Source organism: Opisthocomus hoazin, chromosome 18, assembly GCF_030867145.1.
Source record: "Opisthocomus hoazin isolate bOpiHoa1 chromosome 18, bOpiHoa1.hap1, whole genome shotgun sequence".
Taxonomy (NCBI): Eukaryota; Metazoa; Chordata; class Aves; order Opisthocomiformes; family Opisthocomidae; genus Opisthocomus; species Opisthocomus hoazin.
In genome coordinates this window covers 18,588,556-18,616,220 of record NC_134431.1, presented here as the reverse complement: position 1 = coordinate 18,616,220, position 27,665 = coordinate 18,588,556, and the positions used below count along the sequence as shown (strand labels likewise).

The window sequence follows — 27,665 nt, the reverse complement described above, 5'->3', positions numbered from 1 at the left end:
GCAGGCAGCGACTGCGCTCGCAGCTTGGGTGGGATGGGGACAGGGACCCAGCGCCCGGCGAGGCCATCGCTCCCGCTTGTCCCCTCCGGCTCCCAGGGTAGCCCGAGCCCATCCGCAACTTTTCCCCGGGGGAAAGGAGCTCCCCCCCCCAGCCTCGCTGCGTGGGGTTGAGAGACGTGGGGTGCTTGGGGAGAGGAACGGCTTCAGCCTTATCGGAGGGGCCCCTCGCTGCGGGGGGCGGCCGCTTTCTGCGCCTGAATTAATCATGTTCTGCAACCTTTCAGGAGGGAGAGGCGCAGCCGGCTTTGATGGGGCTAATTAAAGCGAGCCAGCGCCGGGAGAGGCTGCGTGGCCCCGATAAACAAATCTTTTGTCTGCAGCGCTCGGGCCCGGCGGGTTCGCAGCGCTGCGCAGCTGGGGCGGCAGGTGGGGAAGGAGAGGGGTTTCAAAGCGGGCGAGCGCCCGGCGCTGAGCCGTGCCCGCTGCGGGCCTGAGCCCCGGGCTCCCCGCGCTGTGCCACCCGCTCTCCGCAGAGGACGGGGAACAGGAGGCGAGGGTCCTCCTCTCCGGGTCGGGGGACGGTGGGAACAGGCGACGGTGCCCGCGGCTGGCTCAGCTCACACCGAAGGGCGGCTGCGGAGCTGCCCGCAGCGTGGCAGAGGTGGCTGCTGGAGACCAGCGATCCCGAGCGCGTCCCTCGCTCCGTCCGCAGGGCTCACGGCTCAAGCCCCCTTTCCCCGAGCACGGTTTGGGGGCCGCGGTCCCTGCCATGGACTCGTGCCACGCCGAGCGCGGCGGCTGCAAGGGCCGCGTCTCCCACCAGCAGCAGGGATGGTCGAAGCCCCCGGCCGCGCGTCCCCGTCCCCGTCCCGGCTGCTGCGAGCGGAAGCGATGGGAGGCGTTAACATGCAAGGGAGCACGTCGAGCCACGCACCTCGAGTTAATTTTACGGGGCTGGCGTGTGCGGTCTTGGCACAGGCACAGCCCTCCCTCCTCCCATGGCACCTCCCGTTCGAAGAAAGGCGCTGGATTATTGGTAATGGCTTCGGCTCCCCCGAGAGTCCTTCAGGCCATCTGCCAGCCCGCCCAGCCCAGCGGCACCTGCCCCGCGCGCTCCCAGCGGCAGAGCCCCCGGCGCCGCTAATTACCCCGCAGACGATGCTTGGGGTGCACGGCGTGAGGAGGAACCGGTGCCCGTTGCGTGGGCGGGAGAACAAAGCAGCCCCCGTTCTACGGGGCTGAGCGAGGCGTGGGGGCTGTTCCCTCCTTGCTCACCCCCGGTGCGAGCGGGGACACCCCCAAAGCCCCGGAGCGGGGGGACTGGAGAGCTGTGTGCGGGGCGACGGGACGAGGCCGCGGTGCCTGCCCTGGCACTGGACTCCGTGGCCCGGCGGCAGTGGCATTGCCGGGGGGACCCAGCCTCGTGCCCAGCCCGGTGCCTCTCGCTGAGGCCATGGTGCCCATCCCCGTGGCGTCGGGGCGACTGCTCACGGCGCAGCCGGGCGAAGCACGAGGCAGCGGCTGCTGTCGCTGGCTTCGCAGGAGGCAGCGGGGCCGGGGGTGGTGCCCGCTGCCCGCTGCGCTGCCCTCGCTGCCGCCTTCAGCGTGACCCTTCCCCTCGGCGCTGGGCACGGTGCCGCCGCCCGCTCCTCCCCAACGCCCGTCCCGCGCCTCCCGCCTCCTCCGGCAAAACCGGCTTCTCCCCGAGGAAACTGGACCCAGAAATGGCACTGAGGGGTGAAACGCTCTCCCGTCGGGCTGGATTCGCTGCGTCTCCGGGGCACGGGGGGGCTTCTGGGGGCTCCAGCCCACCCACCAGCACCAAGCGTGGTTTAACCCCAGGGGAAGGTGCCACGGCTGCGGGCGCGAGGCCGTTCGAGGTTGTTTCCTGGGATCCTACAATAAATACGGAGCGTGGACGGGTGACGTGGTGACGGGGAGAGGGACGTGTGGCCCTTCGCAGCGACAGGAGGGAAAAGAAAACGCCGGGCAGAGGACGCCGTGCCCAGCCTCTGAGGGGGACGCTGGAATCCCCGAAACAAAACCTGACCCAGACAATCGCAGCATGGGTAAAAATGACTTTCCTCTCGTGTCGGGCTGTCTGGAGAGATTTGTCTCTGCCCGGAAACATTTGGAGTGAGTAATTTATGGGATGGATTAAAAACTGGTGGCAGTTCATGACAAACACCACCTTTGGCGGGGCTGCCTTTTCCTACGGGAAAATGATTTCCCGTTCTCGGCATCCTGCTCACACCGATTTTTCCTTCCGCAGAACGTTGTGCTTTAACGATGCTTCACGTTTAATTCCCGAGACGCAATTTTGCCTTCGCGCCGCAGACCGCGGCCCTCGCCATCAGCACAAAGGCTGGGGCGCGGGCACCCCGGCGGCAGCGCTGCCCGTCTGACGCGGGAACGCAGGAACCGGGTCGCTGCCGGGCGCTGGGAATCGTCCCCTCTCCTCTGGACGGAGCACCGCGGTTTTCGAGGAGGCCGTTCCGGGGTTGCTGGTGGGAGCGGGATGCTCGGCGCGGTGCAGGCGCGCGTCCCGGCCTTCGGCCCGCTCTCCAGAGCGGGGCTGGGGGGGTGCGAGGGCTGGGGGGCGGCGGGGACCCCGAGCTGTGGTCGCGCTCGCTGCCCGCTGCTCTTCTGCCCAGAGCGGTGCGAACGCCAACTCTACACCACAGAGTTTTACGAGAAACTATTGCTAAAAAAGGTCACTGATGGCAGAAGAGGAGAAGCTCCGTCCCGAAGAGGCTCTGGGTGCCGGGAAGGAGCCGGCTGCCGTGGGGAGCTCGGCCACGCGTCCAGCCCAGGCCGTGAAAACGGCGCCGAAATCCCGCGGTTGCCTCGACGGTGCTGTTGCCGCGATGCCGGCGGGCAGGAGCCCACCCGAGGAAGGTGCCGGGAGGCGAGCGGGGTGTCCGAGGGTGGGGAGCAGCCCGGGCAGGGGCCGTGCCCTGCAGCGGGGCACCCCAAAGCCGCATCGCTCCGGCGCTGGGGGACAGGAGCCCCAATCCGAGAAGCGTCCGGGGAGGTGAGGAAGGTGGCCGAAGGCCTCCGGGCGGGCGCAGCCTCACCGGCTGGTGTCGGGGCGCGGCGAGGGGTCCGCGGGGCACGCGGCGGGGGCTAGGAGCCCGGCGGCTCTTCGGGCTGGGGCGGGGGGCTGAGCTGGCTCTCCAGCAGCGCCCGCGTCCCCTCCGCCGACACCCTCCGCAGCCGCAGCCGGACCGAACCGTAGGTCCCGCCGGTTCGGCGGGCGGCCCGGGCGCGGCGGCGGGCGGCGGCGGTGGCCAGCAGCAGGGCGGCCAGCAGCAGCCCCCCCAGGGCCAGCAAAGCCAAGCCGGCCACGGTGCAGCGGTCGAGGCGGGCGCGGAGCCGGGCGGCCCGGGCTTCCAAGCGCTCCATCTGCCGCGCCGGTACCGCCGGGTCGGGCCGCGCCGCCCGGGGCAGGGCCCCCGCCAGCAGCAGCAGGGCCGCCCCGCTCAGCGCGCAGCCCAGCGCCAGCGCCAGCCCCGGGCCGGCCCCGGGACCCCCCCCCCCCCGCCGCTCCCCCCGCCGCCGCCGTCGCCGCCGCCGCCGCCTCGCCCGGGCTCCGCCGCTCCGCCGCCATGGAGCCGCCGCCGGCCTGCGCGGGGTGAGCTCAGCGGAGGGATGAGACCCCCCCCCCCCTCTCCCCGCCTGCCCCCCCCGCCTCCCCGGACCGGGTATCCCCCCTCCCCGGAACCGACCCCCCCGGACTGGGATGCTCCCGTTCCCCGGAGATGGGTCCCCGAACAGGGATGCTCCCCCTCCCCGCATCCGACCCCCCGGACCGGGCTGTCCCCCCCTCCCCAGAGACGACCCCCCGGACCGGGATGCTCCCCCTCCCCGCAACCGAACCCCCAGACCGCGATGTGGCCCCTCCCCACGGCCGGGTCCCTGGGCTGGGCTGTGCCCCCTCCCCGCAGCCGACCCCCCCGGACCGGGCTGCCAAGCCCACCTCCCAGGTCCCCCGAACCGGGTTGCTCCCCCCCCCCCCGCCCCCGGGATCCCGCTTACCCGCCCCGGGCTGCTCCCCTTCCCCGCACCCGCCGCCTGCCTCCCCGCACCGGGCTCCCACCGCGCGAACCCGCCTCCCCGCACCGGGCTGACCCCCCCCGGGGACCCGTGTCCTTGTGACCCCGCCGGGCTGCTCCCCCCAGACCCGCTTCCCCCGCCGGGCTCTCCCCTCCCCCCCCCCCGCTCCCCGCACCCAGCCGCTCCCCGCACCGGGCTGGGGCCCCGCTCCCCGCGCCGGGCTCCGCTCCCGCTTCTCCGCTCCCTCCGCGCTCAGCTCGCCCCGCCGATACCCGCACCGAGCTGCCCCCCGCACCGAGCTGCCCCCCCCTCTCCCCCCCGGTCCCCCGCACCGAGCTTCCCCCCCCTGTCCCCCGCACCGAGCTGCCTACCCCCGCCGCGTCCCCGGCTCCCCGGGCCGGTGCCGCGGGGCTCGCAGCCGCCGCACACACACGCACACACACACGCACACACACACACACACCCGGTTGCACACCGGCAGCGTCTGTGCCCGCCCCGCCTGCTACAGGGACCCCGCCGTGCCCCCCCCCCCCGCCAGCGCCGGGACCCTCTGGGGGGTGGGAGGGGGCTGCGTGGGGAGGGGCGCGGGGGGCGAGGGCAGGGCAGCACGGGGGGAGAACGTGGGCTGTGCCCACGGGGTGCTGGCTGGGCACCCCACAACCGGCCGTCCCCGCTGGGGTCCCAGGGCAGAGCTGGGATCACTGGGACTGCACCCCCCAGCCCCCAGCCCCCCCTGCCCACCGAGAGCCGCTGCGGGGGCTGAGCCCACGGGGTGCTGGCTGGGCACCCCACAACCGGCCATCCCCGCTGGGGACCCAGGGCAGCGCTGGGAGCACTGGGACTGCAGCCCCCAGCCCCACCTGCCCGCCAAGAGCCGCTGTGGGGGCCGAGCCTGCGCCCGGACACCCCAGGAAATGCTCAGGACTTGGCCCACGCTCGGGCCAGGCACGCGATGCTCCGGTCCGTGCTCGCTGCCCAGGGCCGTTCCCCTGGCTGGGCTGGCCCCGGTGGTCCCACCGCCGTCCCACGGCACGGAGACCCCCTCGCCCCCGCCTCGCCCCGCGCTGTTTAATCCGTTTTTCACAGAGCGGTTGGTGCCCGCGCTCCGCTGCTCCCTGCCCCGGCAGCGGCCTGCTGGCAGCGGCACGCGTTTAGCTCGGCGGTTAACGAGACGTGCGCCATGTCCGCGCCTGGAGCCGTGCCTGGGGATGGGGTTGCGGCCATCAGTCCCGAGCGATAGCGGGTGGGCTGCCGAAAGCCGCCGGGAAGATCGGTCGGTCGCGTTGCCGCTCCCTTCAGCGCCTTCACACGCCTCCGGCGTCATCAACAGCTCGCCTGTGAGCGCGCTCAACGATCACAGAACCACAGAATCCCAGCATGGTCAGGGTTGGCAGGGACCTCTGGGGATCCCCCCAGCCCAACCCCTGCCCAAGCAGGGTCACCCAGAGCAGGGGGCACAGCACCGCGTCCAGGCGGGGCTGGAATATCTCCAGAGAAGGAGACTCCACAGCCTCCCTGGGCAGCCTGGGCCAGGGCTCCGTCACCCTCAGAAGGAAGAAGTTCTTCCTCGGGTTCAGCTGGAGCTTCCTCGGCTTCAGTTTGTGCCCGTTGCCCCTTGTCCTGTCGCTGGGCACCACTGGAAAGAGTCTGGCCCCGTCCTCCTGACCCCCACCCTGCAGATATTTAGAGGCATTTCGAAGGTCCCCTCGCAGCCTTCTCTTCTCCAGGCTGAACAAGCCCAGCTCCCTCAGCCTCTCCTCGCAGGAGAGATGCTCCCGTCCCCTCCTCATCCTCGCAGCCCTCCGCTGGACTCTCTCCAGTAGCTCCTCATCTTTCTTGACCTGGGGAGCCCAGCACTGGACCCAGCACCGCAGATGGGGCCTCCCCAGGGCAGAGCAGAGGGGGAGGAGAACCTCCCTCGCCCTGCTGCCCACACTCCTCCTCATGCACCCCAGGATCCCACTGCCCTTCTGGGCACCCAGGGCACGCTGCTGGCTCCTGGTCACCCTGTCGTCCCCCAGCACTCCCAGTCCCTCTCCGCAGAGCTGCTCTCCAGCAGGTCCACCCCAGCCTGTACTGGTGCCTGGGGTTGTTCCTCCCCAGGTGCAGGACCCTGCCCTTGCCCTTTCCAGCCTGCCCAGGTCACGCTGGATGGCAGCCGGTGTCTGCAGCGCGGGGACGTGTGGCTGGCACCTTGAGCCCCCCCCTGTGCCCTGCACCCTTGTCCCCCCACGCAGCGAGCCCCGCAGCCGCGCTGGGCTCCACGCGGCCCACGGTGCTGGGGCAGGGTCCTGCGTGGGGCCGCGGACGGGGGGGCTCCGACCGCCCGGTTCGTGGAACGGTCCCGGCAGGGCCAGCTTGGCTTGTGCCGCTGCTGCTCGGCAGGGTGATGATGCGGGACAGCAGCCTTCCCAGGACATCTCCCTCATTAAACTCTGAAGTTTCCGTTAAAAATTAACCTCCGGATAATTTTTAGCCATTTTCTTGCTTTTTAATTTTTTTAATTTTCCCCTGAGGCGCCCTGGGAAGGTTTCCTATTTTAATTCCTTGTTTGGCTCGGCAGAATGGGGTTTGCGGGTTCCCCGCACCGTGCTCACGTCGCGGCTGATGCTGACCGGCACCCTCGTGGGTCACGCGGCACTGCCCGGAAAGGGACCAACCCGCGGTGCCTCCGGTCCCCGAGCTGCCGCAGGGCCGGGGGCTGGGCTGGGGTCTCCCACTGCCCTTTGCTGGGGCAGGGGTACCCCAGATTTTGTTCTTTTTCAGGTTTGCGGCGGAGGTTGTGCGTGCTGCGACCCGCCCGCTTGCTGCTCCCGTCTCCTCTCGCCACGCTGTGTCGAAACGCAGAGGCTTCCCAGCACAGCGTCCCCGGGGACGCGTCCAGAAGTGGGCCGAGAAGGAAGCAGAATTAAAAATAAATGTAAGTAAGTGCATCCTGACACGTTAACCACATTTAGCGAGGCTTTCGTACCAACCCACTCTGCGGGAAGGCAGAAGAGGCTCGGAGACAAGTAGGTCACGGGACACAGATTGTCCCGAATCAGCAGGAAAAGACGGATCTGGAGCAGGCGCGCTCATCCCCGCGAGCAGACGGGCGGGCAGGAGCAGGGCTGGGCGGCGAGCACGGCAGCGCCGGGGCCTGTGCCCCCATCATCGCCAGATTCCCGGAGAAAAACAAAGCCACCCATCTGCTCCCGCAGTCAAGTCCCACATTTTGGGGTACCCAAGCCCCGCGGTTGACGATGCACCCAGAGGTGCCCAGGGTGCTGATGCCGGGACCCCCGTGAGGGTGGGGGCTCGGCAGCTGATGCAGCGGTCGGGTCCGTGCCGTGCTCTGCCACGGGGTCAGGGTGCCGCAATGCCTGGGGGGCTGCTCCTGCACCCCAGACCCGCAGGCGTGCTCGGGAGGGTGCCCGCAGCGGGTGAGGTTGGGGGACGTATCCTGCACGCATCACCGCTTTCCCTGGGCTGCCCCGGGGTCCCGCTGCCTTCGCTGGGTGGGCGCTGGGGGCCAGCCTCGGGCTTTTGAAGGGCTGGAGGGTGCGGGGTGGGCAGCCCGAGAGCCTGCTCCAGCCCAGCTCCGGGGCCTGCCAAGCGTGGGGCTGGGGGCTGGCGAGGGCCACCCCGTCCCCAGGGCGCTGGCACCGAGGGCAGGGGAGGAGAGAGGGAGACAGCCAAGATTTCTGCTGCCAGCGCAGGAGCGAAGAGAGGAGGGAGACAGCCAAGGTCAGAGACAGCACTGCCAAAATTCACAATGAGTCTGCAGGAGAGCGGAGGGGAGAGACTGAGGGCTTGGAAAGAAATGGGAAGGGAAGGGAGGGAGGCGACGGAGCAGGGCGAAGGAGCGGGACGGGGGTGCCGGGGAGGGGGACGTGCTGCTGCTCCGCCAAAATGACTGAATGGGGATGGCAATCAGGAGCCCTGAGCCAGCAGAGGAGACAGCGGGAGCAGGAATGGGGGGGACCCGGGAGGGCTGTGGCCGCGTCTCTGCCCCTCGGGGCCCCTCCAGCGCACCCCTGTGCGGCACAGCCCGCTTTCGGGGTGTGCACGGCTGCTGTGGCTGCCCGGCGCCCGCTGGCAGTGCCAACCCCAATCCAGCCGCGCCGCGGAGGTGAGGTTTCCTTCCTGCCTCCTTAGCATTCGCCGCATCCCGCGGCAGAGCAAACACCCGCAGCCCGCACGGCTCAAGGTGACTTGGAGGTCAGGGAAAAAGCAGCCGGGCAACGCGGGAGCCAGCTGGCTCCGCACCGGCGGGGACATCCAGCAGCGTGCGAGGAACAGAGGTGCCCGGCACATGGCGGCCTCCCCTCCTGGTACTGCTGGTCCCCGCGTGCCGTGGACGTGGCACCCCGGTTCTCCCCACGCACGCACCAGGCCGGCTGCCCGCGGGGTTTCTGATCCTGCAAAGCTGCTGCCAGCGGCGAGGCGGGCAGGGCTGGCTCTGCGCCCCGGCGCTGGACACCGGCCTTGGCACCAGCGAGGGCTGGAGCCGGCACAGGCGGGCACCGGCGCGGGTCGCTTCCCTCTCGCAGGTTGCTGGCTCAGCGGACGCCTGCTTTAGGGTTCGCGGGGGGCTCCTCCGGGTCCCCATCGGGGATGCATCGCTCCAAGGGTGCTTTGTCACAGAAGCCCCTCTCCCTCCGCAACAGCGATGTCCCAGCTCTGCCCGAGGGCAGCCGGAGGGACAGGGCCCTGCCTTCCACTCAGACCAGCTGCAGAGCCAAACGGGGAAAAGGCTCGAAACTTTCCTGATGCTAATTAAGATCTAATTATCTACAGCCAGCACCAGGCCGCCGGGGAGATGGGGAAAGCCACAGGTGCCTTGTGATATGGCAACAGCTGACGCTTGGGAGCACGGAGACGCGCTGCGCTCCGCCTGCAGAGAAAGCGAAGCATGGGAAGCGTGAAGCGAGGGACTGATAAACCGATTTTCTTCTGGCTGCTGACACGTGAGTGTGCAACCGCGCTGCCTTTTCCTCTCAGTGGGGGCTGCACACCTTTCCCCTTCTCACTCTGCACAGAGATCAGATCTGAAGCTCTTTTTTTTTTCCTTCTGCGGATTTCCCTCACCAATTTAATTTTATCATAGAATCACAGAATCATAGGATAGTTTGGGTTGGAAGGGACCTTGAAGCTCATCTGGTTCCAGCCCCTCTGCCATGAGCAGGGGCATCTTCCACCAGCCCAGGGTGCTCAGAGCTCCATCCAGCCTGGCCCTGAGCACTGCCAGGGAGGGGGCAGCCACAGCTTCTCTGGGCAGCCTGGGCCAGGGCCTCACCACCCTCATGGGGAAGAATTTCTTCCTAATATCTCATCTAAATCTGCCCTCTTTTAGTTTAGAGCCGTTCCCCCTTGTCCTGTCACTACACATCTTGTGCAAAGCCCCTCTCCATCCTTCCTGTAGCCCCTCCAGGCACTGGCAGCTGCTCTAAGATCACCCTGGAGCCTTCTCTTCTCCAGGCTGAACAGCCCCAGCTCCCTCAGCCTGTCCTCGTGGGAGAGGTGCTCCAGCCCTCGGATCATCTCCATGGCCTCCTCTGGACCTGCTTCAACCCATCCATGTCCTTCCTAGGTTGGGGGCTCCAGAGCTGGACGCAGGACTCCAGGTGGGGTCTGATGAGAGTGGAGTAAAGGGGCAGAATCCCCTCCCTCGCCCTGCTGGCCACGCTGTAGGGGTTGGCAGGGCCCTCTGGGGTCACCCAGCCCAACCCCCTGCCCAAGCAGGGTCACCCAGAGCAGGGGGCACAGCACCGCGGCCAGGCGGGGCTGGAATATCTCCAGAGAAGGAGACTCCACAGCCTCCCTGGGCAGCCTGGGCCAGGGCTCCATCACCCTCAGAGGGAAGAAGTTCTTCCTCGGGTTCAGCTGGAGCTTCCTCTGCCCCAGTTTGTGCCCGTTGCCCGTTGTCCTGTCGCTGGGCACCACTGGAAAGAGTCTGGCCCCGTCCTCCTGACCCCCACCCTGCAGATATTTATAAGCATGTATTAGGTCCCTCTGGATGCAGCCCAGGATATCGTTGGCTTTCTGGGCTGCCAGCGCACATTGCTGGCTCATGTTGAGCTTCTCACCCACCAGCACCCCCAAGTCCTTCTCCTCAGGGCTGCTCTCGAGCCACTCTCTGCCCAGCCTGTGCCTGTGTTTGGGATTGCCCCGACCCGCGGGCGGGACCTCGCACTTCATCAAGCGTGCCCGGAGCTGTGCAGGACTTGGAGGGGGTGGTGGCTCCCAAGCGGGCTTGTAAAATGTCAAGGGAGGAGGAGGAGGGTGCTGCAGGTGCTCTCTGTTCACGGGAAGCCGAGATGAGGTGGGCAGTGCCGCGCTCCTGGAGATGCGTGCCCCAGGGTCCCCAGGCATCCCCCGCCAGGCACGCAGGGCTCTGCAGATGGATGCCAAAGACAGCAATGTCCCCGCCGGGCGCCTGAGCGGGGTCTGGCTCCCCGCCACTGCCCCTCGGGCCCTGCTGAATCCCCTCAGCGCCCGGCTGGGTGCCCCCGTCCCCTCAGATCACACTAAATTCCCCCCTTGTCCCCTCAGTGCCCGCTAAATCTGACACCCCCCCCCATGCCTAGCTAGGTTCCCTCATCTCCTCAGGGCCCAACTACATCTCCCTCTGGGGAGGCGCCTGGTGAGGTCCCCGCAGCCCTTCAGGATCCTGCTAAATCCCCCCCAATGCCTCAGTGCCTGCCTGGCTCCTCCATCACCTCACGTCCCACTAAATTCCCCCCTGTCCCCTCAGGGTCCCGCCAAATCCCCCTCTCCCCTCAGGGTCCCGCCAAATCCCCCTCTCCCCTCAGGGTCCCGCCAAATCCCCCTCTCCCCTCAGGGTCCTGCCAAATCCCCCTGTCCCCTCAGGGTCCTGCTGAACCCCCCCCCCCGTCCCCTCAGGGTCCCGCCAAACCCCCCCATCCCCTCAGGGTCCTGCCAACCCCCCCCGTCCCCTCAGGGTCCTGCCAACACCCCTGGCCCCTCAGGGTCCTGCTGAACCCCCCATCCCCTCAGGGTCCTGCCAAATCCCCCAGTGCCTTCAGGGTCCCGCCAAATCCTCTCATCCCCTCGGTGCCCGCCTGGGTCCTCCATCCCCTCAGGCCCCACTAAATTCCCGCCATCCCCTCAGGATCCCGCCAAATCCTCTCATCCCCTCGGTGCCCGCCTGGGTGCCCCCCATCCCCTCAGGGTCCCGCCAAATCCCCCCGCCCCGTCCCTTCAGGGTCCGGCTAAATCCTCTCATCCCCTCAGCACCTGGCTGGGTCCCCCCATTGCCCCAGGTCCTGATAAATCCCCCCCTCTCCCCTGGGGCCTGGCTGGATCCCCCCATCCCCTCAGGGTCCCGCCAAATCCCCCCCCCCCTCCCCATCCCCTCAGCGCCTGGCTGAGTCCCCTCATCCCTTCAGATCTTGCTAAATCCCCCCGTCCCCTCAGGCTCCCACCAAATCCCTCTTCCCACTCCAGGACCCTTCTCCCGCCGGGAAGGGAAGCGCCCGGGGAGGTGGCAGCGGGGCCGGCCGGCGGCCCTCAGCCCGGGCGCCATGTTCTACATGCATCTGCTCGTCAACAAGCGCGGTCCGCTGGCCAAAATATGGCTGGCTGCCCACTGGGAGAAGAAGCTCACCAAAGCTCATGTATTTGAGTGCAATTTAGAGACTACGGTTGAAAAGCTCATCTCGCCAAAGGTAGGCTGCGACGCGATGGTAAATTCTGGGGGAGAGGGGCACATCTTCTGCGGGGAACGGGGCTGTTGCTGTGGTGAGGGCTGGCTTAGTGGGACAAGTTTGTGGCTGTTTCGAAACTGGTGTGAGGTAAACTCCGACTCTGATTTAATTAAATTCTCACTCGGATAAAATCTCCATCCTGTTATACAACAGTTAATATAAATACATTACTTGCTGTTTTTCTCCCGGAGACCTGTGGCAGACATTGATGTCCAGCGTAAGGAAACGTTACCACCGTATACTCAAACGCATTTCTCCGCGCGCTGGCAGAGCTCCGGGGAGCGTCTGTGGGCACCGACGGCCGAGGGATCGGGGCACGTGGGTCTGAGCGGCTCACGAGGCAGCACGAGCCCAGCGGTGTGGTGCGGAGTGGTCGTACGGGGCGTTCTTTGGAGGCTTTGGGTACCAGCTGCGGGTATTGCTCACCAGAATTCAGGAAATGCTGGCGTTGGAGGGAATTGTCTCCAAAAGATTGGAAAATCGGCTTAACCAAAGTCAAGGGACTGAAAAACTGCTGTGAAATTGTACACAGATCATTGGAGGAGAATACTTTTGCTGATCTTGTAATAAATAACTTCTGACGTATTGTAACCATCCTTCCACTTCCAGTGGACTTCTTCCAGGTCTCCCATTATACACAGTTAAATATATAATTAAGCGCACGCAGTGCTTGTGAGAGACTGTGTGAGCAGTCCCGGAGGCTGAAGTCCTCTGCGTGCCACAGCAAGCACAGATGCAGGCAGTGAAGGACCGGTGACTCAGTCCTTGGCCTCGCCGTCGCGACTGCATCCGAAGGAACAGGGAGGAACTAATCGATGGCTCACGAGAGCTTTCAGCTGGCGCAAGCAGATTTTTTAATTTTCTCCATGAAAATACCTGCTTGGTATTTGGTAGCTCGAATTTCATTGTCTGTCTTGCGTGCGTTATGATTAACAATGTTATTAAAATGATCTTGTTGTTATTTGGAAGTGTTTTCCAAGAGGTACTAGCTAAGTACCCTCTCCTTTCCCTTGCACGCTGTCCTGTCTAGCATCAGCATGACCACGTCGAGCGCGCTTGGTGCGGGAAGACTTTGCATGAAAAAGGCATAGTTATTTGCGTAAATAAGGGTGTTGGTATGGTGTCTGCTCACTTGAATAACCAAAGTGTCAAACACTAGGACGCGCGCAGCTACGCTCTCTTTCAGGGTGTGTTACACTGTTCGTTGGCCGTCAGCGGAGATGTTCCAGGTGAAGTGGTAAGAGCGTCAGTTCAGGACTCGCACTTCGGCATGGCAGCTTTTAGGAACAGGAGCAACTTGAAGTTCCTGGCTCTGAAAATTCATTTCAGTTTACGACCCTTTATATCAGTACAAAGCCCTGCGGAATTTCGTAGAGCTCTGTACTGGTGTACGTTACTGGAACTCTGTCACTGCTGTGTAATATTTTCGTTTTACTGTTTTTGCCAAAAATAGTAACTCCTGAACAACTTTTTTAAATAATCGAAGTTTACAGTAGCTCTGCGAACCTCTGGACACTTACTGCTCGGAGTTGTGAGGATTTACCACAGGAAAGCAAAGTACCTCTTGGCAGACTGTAGTGAAGCGTTGACAAAAATGAAGACGGCCTTTCGCCCAGGTATCTACGGATTTCTGCATTTTTCCATCTGTGTCCTTCATGGCTCTTGTTTGAAAAGTTGTTAATTTTGGTTATTTCTGTTAAATACATGTTACTGATCCCAGAGGAAATCGAACATACCAGTGCCTACTGCTGGCGTTTAGTGTGGCTTAACAGAGTGCCATTTCAGGTCTTGAGAAGCAGCAGTATCTGAAGTGATCTTACGAGAAGAAGCCTGCATTTGGCCTCTGTTGCTAGATAATTAATTTTAATTTCTGGTGGCACCAACAACATGTCTAACAGAGTGTCAGTGCCAGATCTGACAGTGTGTTTTGAGCTCTAGCCATGCGGGCAGCGAGCAGGGAGCAGAGATGTCTGGCTCCTTTTCCAACGGGCTGTGCGTTTGTCGCGCTCGGGCACCGAGCGGGGAGACATTGTTGTCTAAAAAAAGGCTGAGGCCAGGGCACCAGAGTCTATTGGAGCTTTAACGTGCTTGGTGACCTGGTCTGTTTGCAGAGTAGCCAATACCTACGCTACATTATTCTGAAGGATACGAACATGATTAGCTAGTTAATGTTTGTAAATATTTGGAAAACTCAGAAGAAACACTTCAGATAAGTACAGAGTACTTTCTATTTTGAATAGATACTATAGTAGCTTCTAGGGGACTGCACAGCACAAGAACAACAGTCACAGCTGTGGCAAGGCAGACTCCAACTAGATGTAAGGCGGGGTAAAAAATCTCAGTGGAAATGGTAAAAGGCTGAAACGGGCTGTCCAGGGATGCAGTGGAATCTCCATCAGCAGAAACAGTCAAAAGGGATCTGACTGAGAAATTAACCCTGTTCTGAGCAGAAGGTTGGATTAGCTGACCTTCAGAAATCCCTGCTCACCGGAACTGTCCCAGGATTCTCTGATTACCCAGGATTTGCAGTCTGCTTCATAATTATTTAGTGCTGGAGGATAGCATTATACAGGCACTGGAGAGAAAAAGAAAATGCAGTAATTCATGTGAAGTGGTGTGGAAGACTCTAGGCTAAATGTCAGCTGTGAGAGTCTTTCAGGGACTGAAAGTAGCTGTTCCTAAACCCAGTGTGTTTACAGTATTTCAGGACCTGTAGCACCGGACTCTTCAGTATGTGTCTGTAAAAAATATGGCTTCTGAAGTATTTGTAAACGAAGGATTGTAATTCCACTTTGGAGTCCTGTTGATAAAGTGGCTGAGCTTTACCTTTTTGTTATTTTATAATGGCAGCAGGCCTTCCTGACAGGTTTACAGTCTTATTACATGTACTGGGGAGAGCATTACTTTTATTTGATTGATACTTATTGTGTTCTGTTGTCTGTTTCTTTTAGGACTTGTTGACCTTCCAGAAGAGAACATTGAGGCTGCTTATCAGTCCATTACATTGCCTGAAGAATTTCACGATTTTGAAACACCACTACCTGATTTAAAGTAAATGCTTCCCTAGTTTTAATTCATTATTTTAGTATTTTCAGAAGCAAAAGATATCCTTGCTATTATCTGACCAAGACTCATATGAAATTAGTTTTATTTGATAACTGAATTCTCCTAAATTCCAAGTCAGCTTTACAAGGCTACATACAGTCACAGGAGTTGTGCTTTTGTAGAGTTCCTCGAAGTCTGTTTAATCAACAGACCTTTACAATGAAATAACTTAGACTTCAGGATTTTCTAATTTTAAATGGTCTGAACAAAGCCCACAAACAACTTGCTGACCTCAGGAGAAGATACAGAAGTATAAATCCTGTTGTAAGAGCGTTGAAGCTCTGGCTGGGAACCTCGCAACGTTGTACTGTTCCATTGTGTAACTGCGTTTAATTTCTGCTCCATTGCTCTTTGCGGCCTGGGTGTTTTATCAGCAGGAGTCAGCTTGGCTCCCAATGAAAAGCCAGCACATTTTTCTGGCTTTTCTGACGAGAGTCAGCATTAATGTAGAAAAACTGATAAAAAGCAGGAGGCCAAGGCATGTTTCTGATGGCTCCGATGCCTCCAAAGGTCCCGGATAACAGACTGCCACTGCGGCTTTCTCTGTACCTCGTCATAAATATGGTTGGATGGGGTCTGTAAGTATCTAATATTTTGTAAGCACAGCTGTAATCTGATACTATTTATTCAAGTACCTCAGTGTGCTAAGTCTGAAAAGCGTGCCTTTTCTGCCCACCCAAAGAGCGCGTGTGGTTGGATTTATAGATGATGGCGTTACACTAATTAGATGCCTTCCATGTGACAAGTGTCTGGTAGATGGCTGGGCTTGGATGTGAACAAACTCACAGAAGCCCAAGTTTACTGGCAAAAGAAAGTAGAGAATGATGAAATATGGAGAGGAGGATGGGTGCGTCCCACATCCTTAATGAATGTGTCTGCTGTTTCTTGAGGGGCTTGCTTTCTGAGTATACATCTAGATCCTTTGCTCCTGGAGTTCCAGGTGCGGGCAGTATTTCAAAGCCGAGTTAGCTAAATGCTTTCCCCTCCCCCTGGGCCCCTCCCCAGCTATGGGGCTGTTCTGGCTCCTCCACATTCAGTCTTCCCCGTACACCTTACACTGGAGATTGCGCAGGACCTTCAGCTAGCGAAGGCGGCAGCTGCCTGCTTGCTTAGAGGTATCCATTTTAATAAACATATAGCGCCAGTTTTCCCTATGCTTATTTTTAGCTTTTAGAGGAAATTCAAAACAGAGAATTTTATCAATAAAACCTTAAATGGCTTGAATGCTAATAGCTTTGGGAAGCAGCAGTTCTTTCACCACAGAAGTGAGGATCAGCTGGGGTAGTTTGAATGCCAGAGGAAACAGAAGCTATCTTTTGGGGTTCTGTGATAAAACATCAAGATTGAAGACTGTTTAGAAACAAATTTTCACATTCCAGCTAAATGGTCAGTGGGTTTCAGTTCACCCTATATTTTGTATAATGTTTTTTTCATCAGTGCCATTGACGTTGCTGAACATTTTACCTTGAATCAGAGCAGCGCTGAAGACATCACACTTACAGAGGATTACGAAAGCGATATACTTCTCTGTGATAGAAACTTTGGTGAGAGAAGTTGAGAAATTAGATATGTTCCATAAGGAAAAGTGTGTTTTATGCAACATTTTGTACAGTCTGAGTCCTTTCCACATGTAAAAAAGCTACTATTAAAGGTGCATTTGCTTCCTGCTTGTGCTGGTCGGCCTGTCACACTGTCTTACATGTAAATTTTTGTGTAAGTACTCTGCCTAAGTAATATGATATTGGAGACTGAGAATCAAACCCAACGTTTTCTGCTTTTTACTCAATTAGCTTAAAGTGTTTATTGTCTATTCAATTTGAGGTACGGGATATCTTAAAATCTTTTAAAAACGATTTAAAAAATTAGGAAACGGATAAATATGTGTTTCAAAGATTCATGCAGATGAAGAATCAGACATTCTGTGTTTATTCAGATGAAGAGCCAGATGCAGTAAGAAAACAGAGCTTCTTTGACAGCAGCATCTTAACGAGCAGTAACAGTCTGGTGGCTGATTGTAACTCTGCGAGCGTGAACGGCGACAAGTCGGCACTGTGTGAAGATGCTTACTGTTTCCAGCACGACTGTTTTGGAGACGAGGAGGAAGCTGTGGATATGATTGGTAGAGTTTGCCACAGATAAACAGAATTAGTTTCTTTCCAAATATTTTTATTCTTACAGGAAAACAAACAAGACAGCATGACAGTGATTGTTTTCAAACATAATTTCTGTATATCCTGTTGTTTTCGTACTTCCTTTTTTTCTACTTGTCACTAAATCTATGATCACTTAGACATTGCCGAGTAAAATTGTATTAAAGAATATAGTTCGGGTTTTTAGAATTAAAGGCATTCAATTTATACTTAATGTTTACCAACTTAATTGAACTTTTCAAAGGTGAAGGCATTTTTGTCCTTATTGTTGTAGTAACAAAGGCAGCAAAGTAGCTTCTACATCTTTATGGTTTAGAGTATTTACATAAACGTTTATAGTTTTATACCTTTTAAACAATATCAATATCATACATTTCAAAGAAAGGTGGAAATGTCAAAATTAAGACTAACGTTCTCCTTTCTGTGCTGTTGAAGACAGCTGTACCACTGACAGCCATCTGTGGAAGCTGAGCTTTTTAGTTTGCAGATAATTAACCTGAAATAAGCAACGTTAGGCTGCATCAGGCTATTTCATGACTGCTAAGGCATAGAATGATTAAAACCCTGCATTTTGTATTGAAGAAATCCTGCTGAGGGATGAGCAAAATGGCCTAGATAAAGACATGCCTGATATGGAGGAAGAACGTCCTTTGTCACAAGACCCGCCAGAGAACAGCATGGCCAGTGAGTCTGCAGTGTCCGTTCCACCTCACTCACACGAACGCTCTGTTCCTGCGTTAAGGCCCAAAGTTACATTCAGCTTTGTATGATAGCCCGTGCCTTTTTCCTTTGTTCATTTATTTTGTTTTTTTTTTCTGATACGCTTCATCCGCCATTTCAGGTACCATTTCATTTGACCTAGGGATTGCAGGTTTGTAACTCGACGTTGCTTAGACACACTTTTCTGTGCTCTCCTGTTGGGTACGCTGTTGATCCACCCCGCTGCGTAGACAGCATGATACCGCTTTTGTAGAGGAAAGGAACCAGACTAGGGGTGTGCTGTAACTTTGAATTTTACCTATGAGTATTTCTAGCTTCATACTTCAGCGACAAATGACGCTTTAGTAGTTCATTAAGGTGTTGTTAGTCTTCTTTTGATTTGATGTCGATGAAATTAATTTTTGAAAAGTGTTTCTGGCATTTTTTTCATATCTTAATCCATTATACTCCCATGGCACTGTTCCTTTAAAATTGAATAAGCTGAAGCAGATTTAAAAGGAAACAGCAGCACTTGCCCCTCCTTGCGCTAGGCCTGGTACGACCTGTTCCTCCTGTGTTGGCAGCGGTGGCCACGCTGCCATGCGGTTGCCTGGAGCTGGACACGGACACGTATTGAAACGAAACACTTTTTCCCCTACACAGTGTTGGTCAGGTGGGCGTTGCTCCAGGCCAGTTCTTCAGTCTGGTCCGCCACCCCGTCACAGCGGTGTCAGCAGAGGGAAGCAGGCAGTGCACAGCATGAGCAGCACGGTGCCAGTTGTTACTGGTTAAAGGGGTTGTGAGATTATAGCCAAAATCGTACTTCTCTAGTTCTGACCTGTTTTCTCTGGTATCATTCTATGTCACGAGATCGAGACATTGTTCCATCCTGTAAACTTTCTTTTTAATTTGGCTGATTTGCTGGGTTTTCTTCTAGTTGAGTCCAAATGCGCAGACACCACCATGAAGAAAGTCAGTTATCTGGCACATGAAACGGTGCTTTTCTCGAAAGAAGAAGAAGGATTTGTGCTTGAGCCAGTTGATGACACAGGTCAGAACCTCACCAGTTTCTTGCTGACTGTTTGTGTTACTAGGTTTGTTTTGCTTCTTGTTAGTGAAAATATTTCCAAAACGGGTTATCGTCACTTCAGATTTCAGCCGCTCCTGCTGTCAGAGTTCTATTTTATGGTAACTGTTACACAAAACCAGCATCAGGTTATTCATCTGATCTGCCCAAATCTCTGCTCACAGTGTATTTCACCTGCCAGATCAAGTTCCGTTTCTCTGTGGTTCTGCTAGCAGTGCAAGCCCGGCCTGTTCTTGAGGGTTGCTGAAGTTTCAGCTGCAGAACTTTTATTGCTGGTGGCACATTGGTGAAATAACAAACTTAAAAATTTCAGGCCTTTGTAAAAGTTTGTTTTGTGAACTTTTAACTTTAATAAGATCCAAAAAGAAAAAGATTTCATTTCTTCTGTGAGTAAATCTAAATGTCACCTATCACGTTGGCGGCTGTTAGCAAATAAACAAGCTCATATTGACACTCATATTTTGAATACTGGAAATGTTCAGCCTGCCAAAATAATATTCAGGAAGTCGTGGCTATAGAACAAATCCATGCCTTTCTTTTGTGTTTACTACCTACATCTTAATTAAATTGCTAAAGGATTAAACTGCCAAATACAGATAGTAATTATGAAGTAATGAGACCTGTTGAGTACATCAGCAGTTCTTGGAACAATTAACTTCCTGACAGATTAAAGATAGGTTATTCAGTCCTGTTGGTATATCATGTGTTCCCATTAAGTCCTCATGTTCCTGGTTCTTTAGTACAATAGTCATATGTCTTCCGTAATTAAACAGATGTGAATTTCCTGTACGAGAACACAAAGAGTCCACTTTATGAAAACATTTGGAGAAATGGCCCCTGCACCTGTACTTGGATTTTCAAGTCTGTGTGATGTTTCAGGAGGTCAGCAGCCGGTCCGTTTGATTCAGTGCTGCTTTTTGGGCTGAAGTGTTCTGTGAATAGACTTCATCAGACATTTTTTTTAATACTTGCTCTATTTAGCTGTCACCCAGAGGAAAAAAAATAAAAGAAAGAGGAAGCTGCTTGTGGATGTAGACAAGGAACTCAGCTGCAATGCTATATACAAGCAGCTTAACAACTGCGTGGACATCCTTGCTGCACTAGACCTCGCACCCCCAACCAAAAAAACAATGATGTGGAAGAAATGGGGAGGCGTGGATAAACTCCTGACCCACGCTGCACAGCCCGTGGTTCATGCTGAGCTGCAAATGGTAAAGATCGATTCCTTGTAGGTTTTTATGCCGCTGTGTAGATGATGGGACTGTTGCACGTCTGAGAGCTAACTGTGAGGGATTTTGCAGACTCGGTTTTATGTGAAGTCCTAGCAAACAGCAGGTGCGTAGCATCACTGAAGGTATTGTTCTGCAGTGCAGTTCAGTTGGACACCTGATGATTATTTGCATACTCACCACTAATTGCTTCATCAGAAAGACCATGTGTAGAGCTTCACGGCTTTAATCTCCAGCACTCCAACAACAAGCAGAAAATGACAGAGAAGCTGGAGAGCTGGTGCCTCATTTCACATACTGGCACCTGACTGACCGTGCACTACTACACAACTTTTTAGGTTTCTGTCGATTTCTTTTCTACTTTCTACTTTGGTTTATTATTTTCTGTTTTGCTTCTGCTCTGTAATCAATACAAGACCACATCTTCCTTCTACATTTACTTTAAAGGTACATCAGGCTTCAAGCATATTATTATTATAATATTGTTAATGGCTTTGGAAAGATGGGGTGCCAGTTTGTTTTGTACTTTCCGAACTCGAGGTTAAGCTTCCAGCTGGAGAGCAGTCCAGGACCTGCATTTCAGAAGGCCAAGAGGCCACTCTACCAGTTTAGCTAGGAGGGTGGGCCAGACGCTTTCCTGTGCCTGTGGACCTCACTGCTCTCTCTGCACAAGAAAGACGTACTTGTTTCGTGGAAGTAGGATCAAAGCCTCTTGCATCCCCATGTAGCATCTGGCAGATTATTCAAAGAAGCTGTAAGTTTAGGGCTGGTGATAAGATAAAGAAGAGATCAACGTGTGTACAAGGTGGTACGGAAAGAGACGGTGTGAACTCTGTGCAGCAGCCTTCCGTTCATTGCCCTGGGTTTCTTCTGCTGCGTAGCTTGGAGAGAGCGGGGAGGCAGGGTCTGCAGGCAAACAGCTCCGGGCCTGCACTACAGCAGCACAGCTTCACCACTTAGAGTCCAGGTGCAGAATTGCAGCTTGTGCTTTATGAGGAGGAAAAATACTCAGACACCACTACATGGGGAGAGAAATCCACGCGCAGAGACCTGCAGGTGTTTCTTTCTTTCATCCTGCCTTACTGGCTGGCTTCAAGGAAAAATGATCCAAGCTGTTCCTAAGGTGTTTCTTAGAATCATAGAATCATAGAATGGTTTGGGTTGGAAGGGACCTTAAAGCTCATCTTGTTCCACCCCCCCTGCCATGAGCAGGGACATCTTCCACCAGCCCAGGTTGCTCAGAGCTCCATCCAACCTGGCCTTGAGCACTGCCAGGGAGGGGGCAGCTACAGCTTCTCTGGGCAGCCTGGGCCAGGGCCTCACCACCCTCGTGGTGAAGAATTTCTTCCTAATATCTCATCTAAATCTGCCCTCTGTTAGTTTGGAGCCGTTCCCCCTTGTCCTATCACTACACACCCTTGTGAAAGGTCCCTCCTCTTCATGGAGTTCACTGCCACAGCTGAAGCTGCAGAAGGTTATTACTTTAAAAAGAAAAAATTGTACATTTTCAGAACGACCGAATTCAAATATCTAAATTCTAGGTTGCAGTAATTAACATACAACTCATTGTCGTACCTTTGGGTTGATATCTGCAAATAACGCGACATGATATGCAGAAAGCAAACAAATAAAAATAATTGTTTTCAGTTGTTTGCAAAATGCTTCAAGATGAGAAGAAATGGAATCCAGAAGGTGTCTGAAAAGGAAGAAACGAGAAAAGAGCAAGCTACCACAGGTAATATTTGAATTCTATTGTTGCAGAATTAGCTGTTTGAAAATATTTTCTATTTTACATAGTGTTTGAGAGACACGTGCACAGTATTTGTGTGCAGTGTTCTACAAAACAAAGGCCAGAAAAGTTCAATGTTAAGGAAATAGCTGTTACTAAAAAGAAAAGTGGTTTTATGTTTTTGGAAGTACTTTACTGTTCTTTGTTCTTTTGATGAGAAATGAAATGCAAGTCTTTTTTCTTCCTTGTGGCATAAGGAGGTATTTTTGTTTTCACCTTTGGTTTCTCTAGTTGTCTACCAAACTGCAGATTATTTCGTTTTGTTTTGTTATTTTTTAAAAAAGCTTCCCACTTATTCTGAGTTTCATCAAACTGCTCTCCACATTTCCAAATTCATGTAAATAACGTCTATTTGTATCTTGAAGATAGCGTTTTGGTTAATATCAAGCAAGACAAAATGTTCCATTTTGGATCTTCTGAGAAGGTGGTGTATCTGCTCTCACTTCTTTCTCTGCTGGAAATGTAATCTGTATGTCTGCCTCGGCAGTCAATCAACAAAACCACCCCTGCAAGTCCATAAAGGTCAACCTTTAGAAAAGGAAGAACTCTCTCGGAAGGTTCTTCTTCTTCCGTGGTCCTATTGGGGATGATATTTATTCTGTATTTACTCGTTCTGGCTCTTACTCTCAAAGACTGCTAACTAGGGTGTGATTTTTGTTTTCAATGTTTTTTTTAAGGACACCGATTCACCATAATTTCCTCTTCAACCTTGTTTTTTCATTAATACAGAGATGCTGGCAGTAGAAGAGCCAAGTTACCTGCAGGAGTCAGCTCATTTGGAGACTGAGAGAAAAATTAGAGATGATTCGTTTATGTTGACATCACAGAATAACAGAAACGAAACTGATGATAACTGTGGTGAAACTATAGTGAGCAGTTTCCAAAAATTTGAGAGACCTAAATGTATTTATTGGTTTCATGTAATGCTAGGGTTCCGTTTAAAACATGTTAAGAAATGACTAATAAATGTTTGAAAAGTATGCTAGAGACAGCTGATAGAGCATTAAGTAGCTTGCGTCATGAAAGTTTATTTATAGGCACTTTGGAAGATTCTTACCATGAATTGAACTATTAATTAAAATGTCTATTAATCAGTATAGATTGCAGTCCAATCACTAAGTGTAAATGGAAATTTAATATGAAATATAGGCTCTTTGTACTGAAGAGATAATCATCTTTATAAAGGGTAAAAATTATCTTTTGTGTCTCAAACTGAGGAAATACTCAAGCAAAGACAAATTATTTCTGCCATCTTTATTTAGGCTAACGTGAAGTGGCCCTCTTTAGATATGAGGCTCATTAAAGTTGAAAAAGAATGACAAAATTGGACCGAACAGCAGCAGAAAATGTAGGGTCTGTGCCTGAACTGAGCCTGTAGGTGTAGATCCAGCTGCAGGGTGAATACTACAGCAAGGTCCTTTCCTGTGTGAGAAAAGACGTGGTAGAAATAGCAACTACGAAATAATTCTTGGGAATATTTATTATAATACATTCTTCGAGTAGAATTGTGTAATTGAGAATTGTGCTGTATGCATAAACTGTAATGCCTGCTGATCGTCCTTTCTGCTCCGACAGCACGATGGAAGGGCGTTCTCCGAGAGCTCCTCGCTGGCGAACAACTCGCTGGGCCAAGAAGCTGAAACACAGCAAGCGGAGTTAACAAATGTATGTGACCTCGAAGCTGAATTTTAGTGTATTAACATCATCTTTAATACACATTTTTCCAGTCAAAACCTTTATAGTTCAATAGTCAGGGATCCATGTTCTCCAACATTCGAAGTTTACAGTCTGGGAGGGAGACAGCTCTTGGTTTAGAGATGGGGCTTCCCATAAGAAGGAAACGGTTTCTGAACTTCCTGGCTGTGAGGGGACTCAGACACCCTGCAGCAAGGGCAGCCTTCTCCTGGCGCCTGCAGAGGTTAAGCCCCAAATCTAAAGACAAATTTTTGGACATCCTTTTTGGCCCCTGACCAGTACAAGTACTGCCAGAATCTCCGTCATGCAGAACAGTATCTTGTTGCGAAGCTGCCTCCCCGAGGCTCGCCGGGACCACTTCCACAGCACTGAAGGTGGTGTTGCACCTGATCTGTCTCTTTGTAGCAGGAAGAACGCAGTTCACAACCTTTTCTCTGCTTCCAAAAGCCCAGTACGGCTGCTGAGGTGTCCGAGGTCCCAGGCATCCCCAGCATGGCCATCGAAATGCCCGGCTCCAGCTGGATTTTCCGTTAGGCTAGAACTCTCGTCGTTTTTATCATCCTGGTGTGTGACGTTTTACACCTGCTGTCTAACCTTCTGTTCTATTTCCCCTAAGGAGTTAACAAGGAACGGGAAAGACGGCGAAGAAATAAGGTGGAGCAATAGAACTCTCCAGTTATTGAACACTTTACAGGTACCAGTGCTGGATTTTGTAATTAGGTGGCAAAACTGGGTGTTGATTTCAGTTGGACCGTGTCAGAAAATCTCCTGCTCACGCTGTAGATCATACCGCTGCCTCTCACGCGCAGATATAGCCGTGTTTTATCGGGTGTTTGTGTAGGAAACCAGGGTTCTGACTTCCTGCCATGGTGTCCTCTCCCACAGCTGCTGGAATCGCTAGAATTTTCTGAACGATTGCTTATGCAGTAGAGTTTGCTGTGACGCTGAGCCCTTGCTCCCTTTGTTCGATGAGTGTGCTCTGGTGTATCTGTACAGAACCCGCTTCCTAGCTGTTTGCGGGCTGCCAGCTCTCAGCTGAGCGCTGCAGGGTGCCGCCGTTTGGCTATTCATCTGCTTGAGCTCTTTCTGAGACGAGAGCTGGGGAAACGACCGAGGGTTGTGTTAAAAAGAAAGCTGGCAGCATTTTCTTGAAGAGGTTTTAATGTCCCGGTGCTTTCAAGGTGCTTGAGATTTAGCCCAGAGTGGGGCCTTTGCTTCAGGAAGGCTGCTTCTGCTGTTCTCGCAGAAATCCTTGTAAAACTGGTGAACCATATGATATCATACACCGTATCGACAGGACCGTAGCAGGAGCCAGCACAGGCTGCCCTGATGCTCTCAGTGCTGGTCACAGAATCACAGAATCCCAGCATGGTCAGGGTTGGCAGGGACCTCTGGGGATTCCCCAGCCCAACCCCCTGCCCAAGCAGGGTCACCCAGAGCAGGGGGCACAGCACCGCGGCCAGGCGGGGCTGGAATATCTCCAGAGAAGGAGACTCCACAGCCTCCCTGGGCAGCCTGGGCCAGGGCTCCGGCACCCTCAGAGGGAAGTTCTTCCTCGGGTTCAGCTGGAGCTTCCTGTGCCTCAGTTTGTGCCCGTTGCCCCTTGTCCTGTCGCTGGGCACCACTGGAAAGAGTCTGGCCCCGTCCTCCTGACCCCCACCCTGCAGATATTTAGAGGCATTTCGAAGGTCCCCTCTCAGCCTTCTCTTCTCCAGACTGAACAAGCCCAGCTCCCTCAGCCTCTCCTCGTAGGAGAGATGCTCCAGTCCCCTCCTCATCCTCGCAGCCCTCCCCTGGACTCTCTCCAGTAGCTCCTCATCTCTCTTGAACTGGGGAGCCCAGCACTGGCCCCAGCACTGCAGATGGGGCCTCCCCAGGGCAGAGCAGAGGGGGAGGAGAACCTCCCTCGCCCTGCTGCCCACACTCCTCCTCATGCACCCCAGGATCCCACTGCCCTTCTGGGCACCCAGGGCACGCTGCTGGACTTGATGGGATCTGGTTTCAGTGGCGGTGAAGCTGACCTGACTGATTCTCTTCTTTCCCTTACGCAGCACCTGCAGAGATCAGGCGTGCGTTCCTTCAGTTTACGGGAGCTCTGTCGGAAAAACAGCCGGAAAGAAGCCGCGGCCAAGTTCTACCTCTTGCTTGTTCTGAAGAAGCAGTCGGTTATCGAGCTCAGCCAGAGCGCTCCCTTTGCCGACATTACAGCCACCCTCGGCCCCATGTTCAGCGCTCGCTGAAATCGTGTCGGGCTCGGATAAGCTAATAAAAATACACCTTATTCTAAATTTCTCAGCAAATAGATTTCTTGGAAAAATGAGTGAAACTGTTGCAGACCGTGGTAGCGGAGCAGAGCTCTTGCATTTTGTTTTCCCAGGACTGGCACGTGGCCGGCTCGTGCCGGTGTGCTGCCTCTCTGCTGGTTACCAAGGTGTTCACTACTGCTGGTATTTTTAAGGGATATGTTTATACAGTGAGGAGTTACTTATTCTGTTAGTAAAATATCGCTAAAATACATATTTAACCTAAGAGATTTGCATTGTGAATGATTTTATGAAAGTCTTTAAGACCCTTTCTTACCAGCTTTGGAGCTTAAATTGTTTTTGACGGGGCCCGTGTGTGTTAATTGTCTAACACCATCAGCAGGAGAAGCCTGTTAAGCTCTCTGTATCGAAACATCTAGTCTGCCTGAAATGGTTCCTCTCAAAGCACGTTCGTTGTCTGATGTGTGAAGGTGTAGGGAGCTGCTGTCTCCAGCATGGCTTCCGCGTGCTCGGGCAGAGGGAAGTTACACCACCCCTCGCAGAGCCACGGGAGCTCCGGGAAGAAATCCCATTCCCAGACATCCTGCCGGTTTACATCTCGTGGAGCATGTTTCCTTAAAGACTAACGCTTTTATTTGTGTGTAGACCTATTTAAAAAGGGATGTTCAACCAACCTGTTGTTAGTTCTTTGCTTTTTTTATCCAGTTGAGGGTAAATTTTTACCCTTTTACTGTCATTTTGTAAAGTTGGTGTTTTCCAGTAGCCTCAGACCTGCGACGCACGGGACGTGGTGTGCGTTCCGCGCTCCGGCGCGTGACAGCGCAGTGCGTACGCTGCCGGCTCTGAATGTGAAATCAATAAAAATCCCAGGAAAATGTTTCCTTAGCTCGCTGGCCTTTGTTCTGCAGGACCAAAACTGGCGGCCGCCTCAGCCGTCCTTCGGGTTCGCCTTCGCCCGGTCGGCGTTTTGGGTGAGTTTCTTAAAATCAGGAAGGGATGATGACATTGTCACCCGTGCTTCCAGCTGCACCCTGCACGCCGCTTGTCTGTGGTGCGGGGTTTAGGGAAGGCAGGGAGGGATGGAGAGGGGTCTGTTCAGGGGAGGAGAAAGGCTCCGAGGGACCCAAGACCCCGCGCTGGGCGGGAGGGGCTGGGCTGGGGGTTGGGCAGGCTGCGTGTGGGGCTGGTGTCGGCCGGTTTTCTGCTTTCCGTGTAGGAATATTTGATTAGATAAGCAAGAAGAAGCCTTTCCCGCTGTTTTGGAAGGAAGCACTTTTCTGGGTGTCAGGGAGGGAAAAGTGACCCTGTTTGGCAAAACCCTTTCCATTTTCTGCAAAAGAAATCGTATTTTCCTTTTCTGATGAGAACAGGAGCGACACTCTCCAAGCGTAGCCCAGGCCGCGGCGGTAACGAGCGCCGCTCGTTTCCTTCTCCGCTCTGGGGCCAGGAACAGGCCCAGGCTGAGGAAGGGCTTTGGGTCTCCAAATCTCACGCTCGGCGTCTTGGAGCGAGCCGGTGGCAGGAGGAGGAGCGAAAACCTCTCCGCTGCTCCCGCAGCTGACCCGACCCCCGGCACCGGGAGCACCCTGCTCTGCGGGACGGGCTGCCGTGCCGAGTCCCGGGCCACCGAGCTCTGCAGGCTGGGGAGCGACGGAGAAACCGGTTTTCTCCCCCAAAGGCCATCTGAAATGACTCCACGTCTCCTGGCAGAGCTGCCGCCCGCGCCGCGTCGGCCGCCGCCGCATGGCAGGAGCAGCTCCAGTGGCAGCAGAGGCGACAACTCCATAATTTTCCTTTCAAGGAGAGCGGCTGTGCGTCGGATTCTCCGGGAAAGAGGAAAACCAAAGGAGGCTGGAGGTGAGCGCAGACGAGAGGCGGGGTA

The 27,665-nt window shown here is 55.1% G+C and overlaps 1 protein-coding gene across 4 annotated transcripts; it reads left to right on the top strand.

Moving 5' to 3' along the window:
- Positions 1-3,558: 3,558 nt before the first annotated feature.
- Positions 3,559-26,644, top strand: RAD21L1 (RAD21 cohesin complex component like 1). Of its 4 annotated transcripts, XM_075439016.1 has the most exons (17): positions 3,559-3,634; positions 6,823-6,976; positions 8,836-9,005; positions 9,461-9,662; positions 11,506-11,726; positions 13,252-13,381; positions 14,717-14,816; positions 16,308-16,414; positions 16,804-16,989; positions 17,603-17,704; positions 18,657-18,770; positions 19,788-20,017; positions 21,683-21,770; positions 22,554-22,693; positions 23,400-23,489; positions 24,136-24,213; positions 25,571-26,644. In XM_075439016.1, exons 5-17 carry the CDS (start codon positions 11,583-11,585, stop codon positions 25,757-25,759), a joined length of 1,698 nt encoding a protein of 565 aa, XP_075295131.1. In that variant the 5' UTR covers positions 3,559-3,634; positions 6,823-6,976; positions 8,836-9,005; positions 9,461-9,662; positions 11,506-11,582; the 3' UTR covers positions 25,760-26,644. The 4 variants fall into 4 exon arrangements, with proteins under 4 accessions (XP_075295131.1, XP_075295132.1, XP_075295133.1 ...); XM_075439017.1 differs by lacking the exon at positions 3,559-3,634 and having other exon boundaries at positions 6,106-6,976; positions 9,517-9,662; XM_075439018.1 differs by lacking the exons at positions 3,559-3,634; positions 6,823-6,976; positions 8,836-9,005; positions 9,461-9,662 and having other exon boundaries at positions 11,640-11,726; positions 11,957-13,381.
- The last annotated feature ends 1,021 nt before the right edge of the window (positions 26,645-27,665 follow it).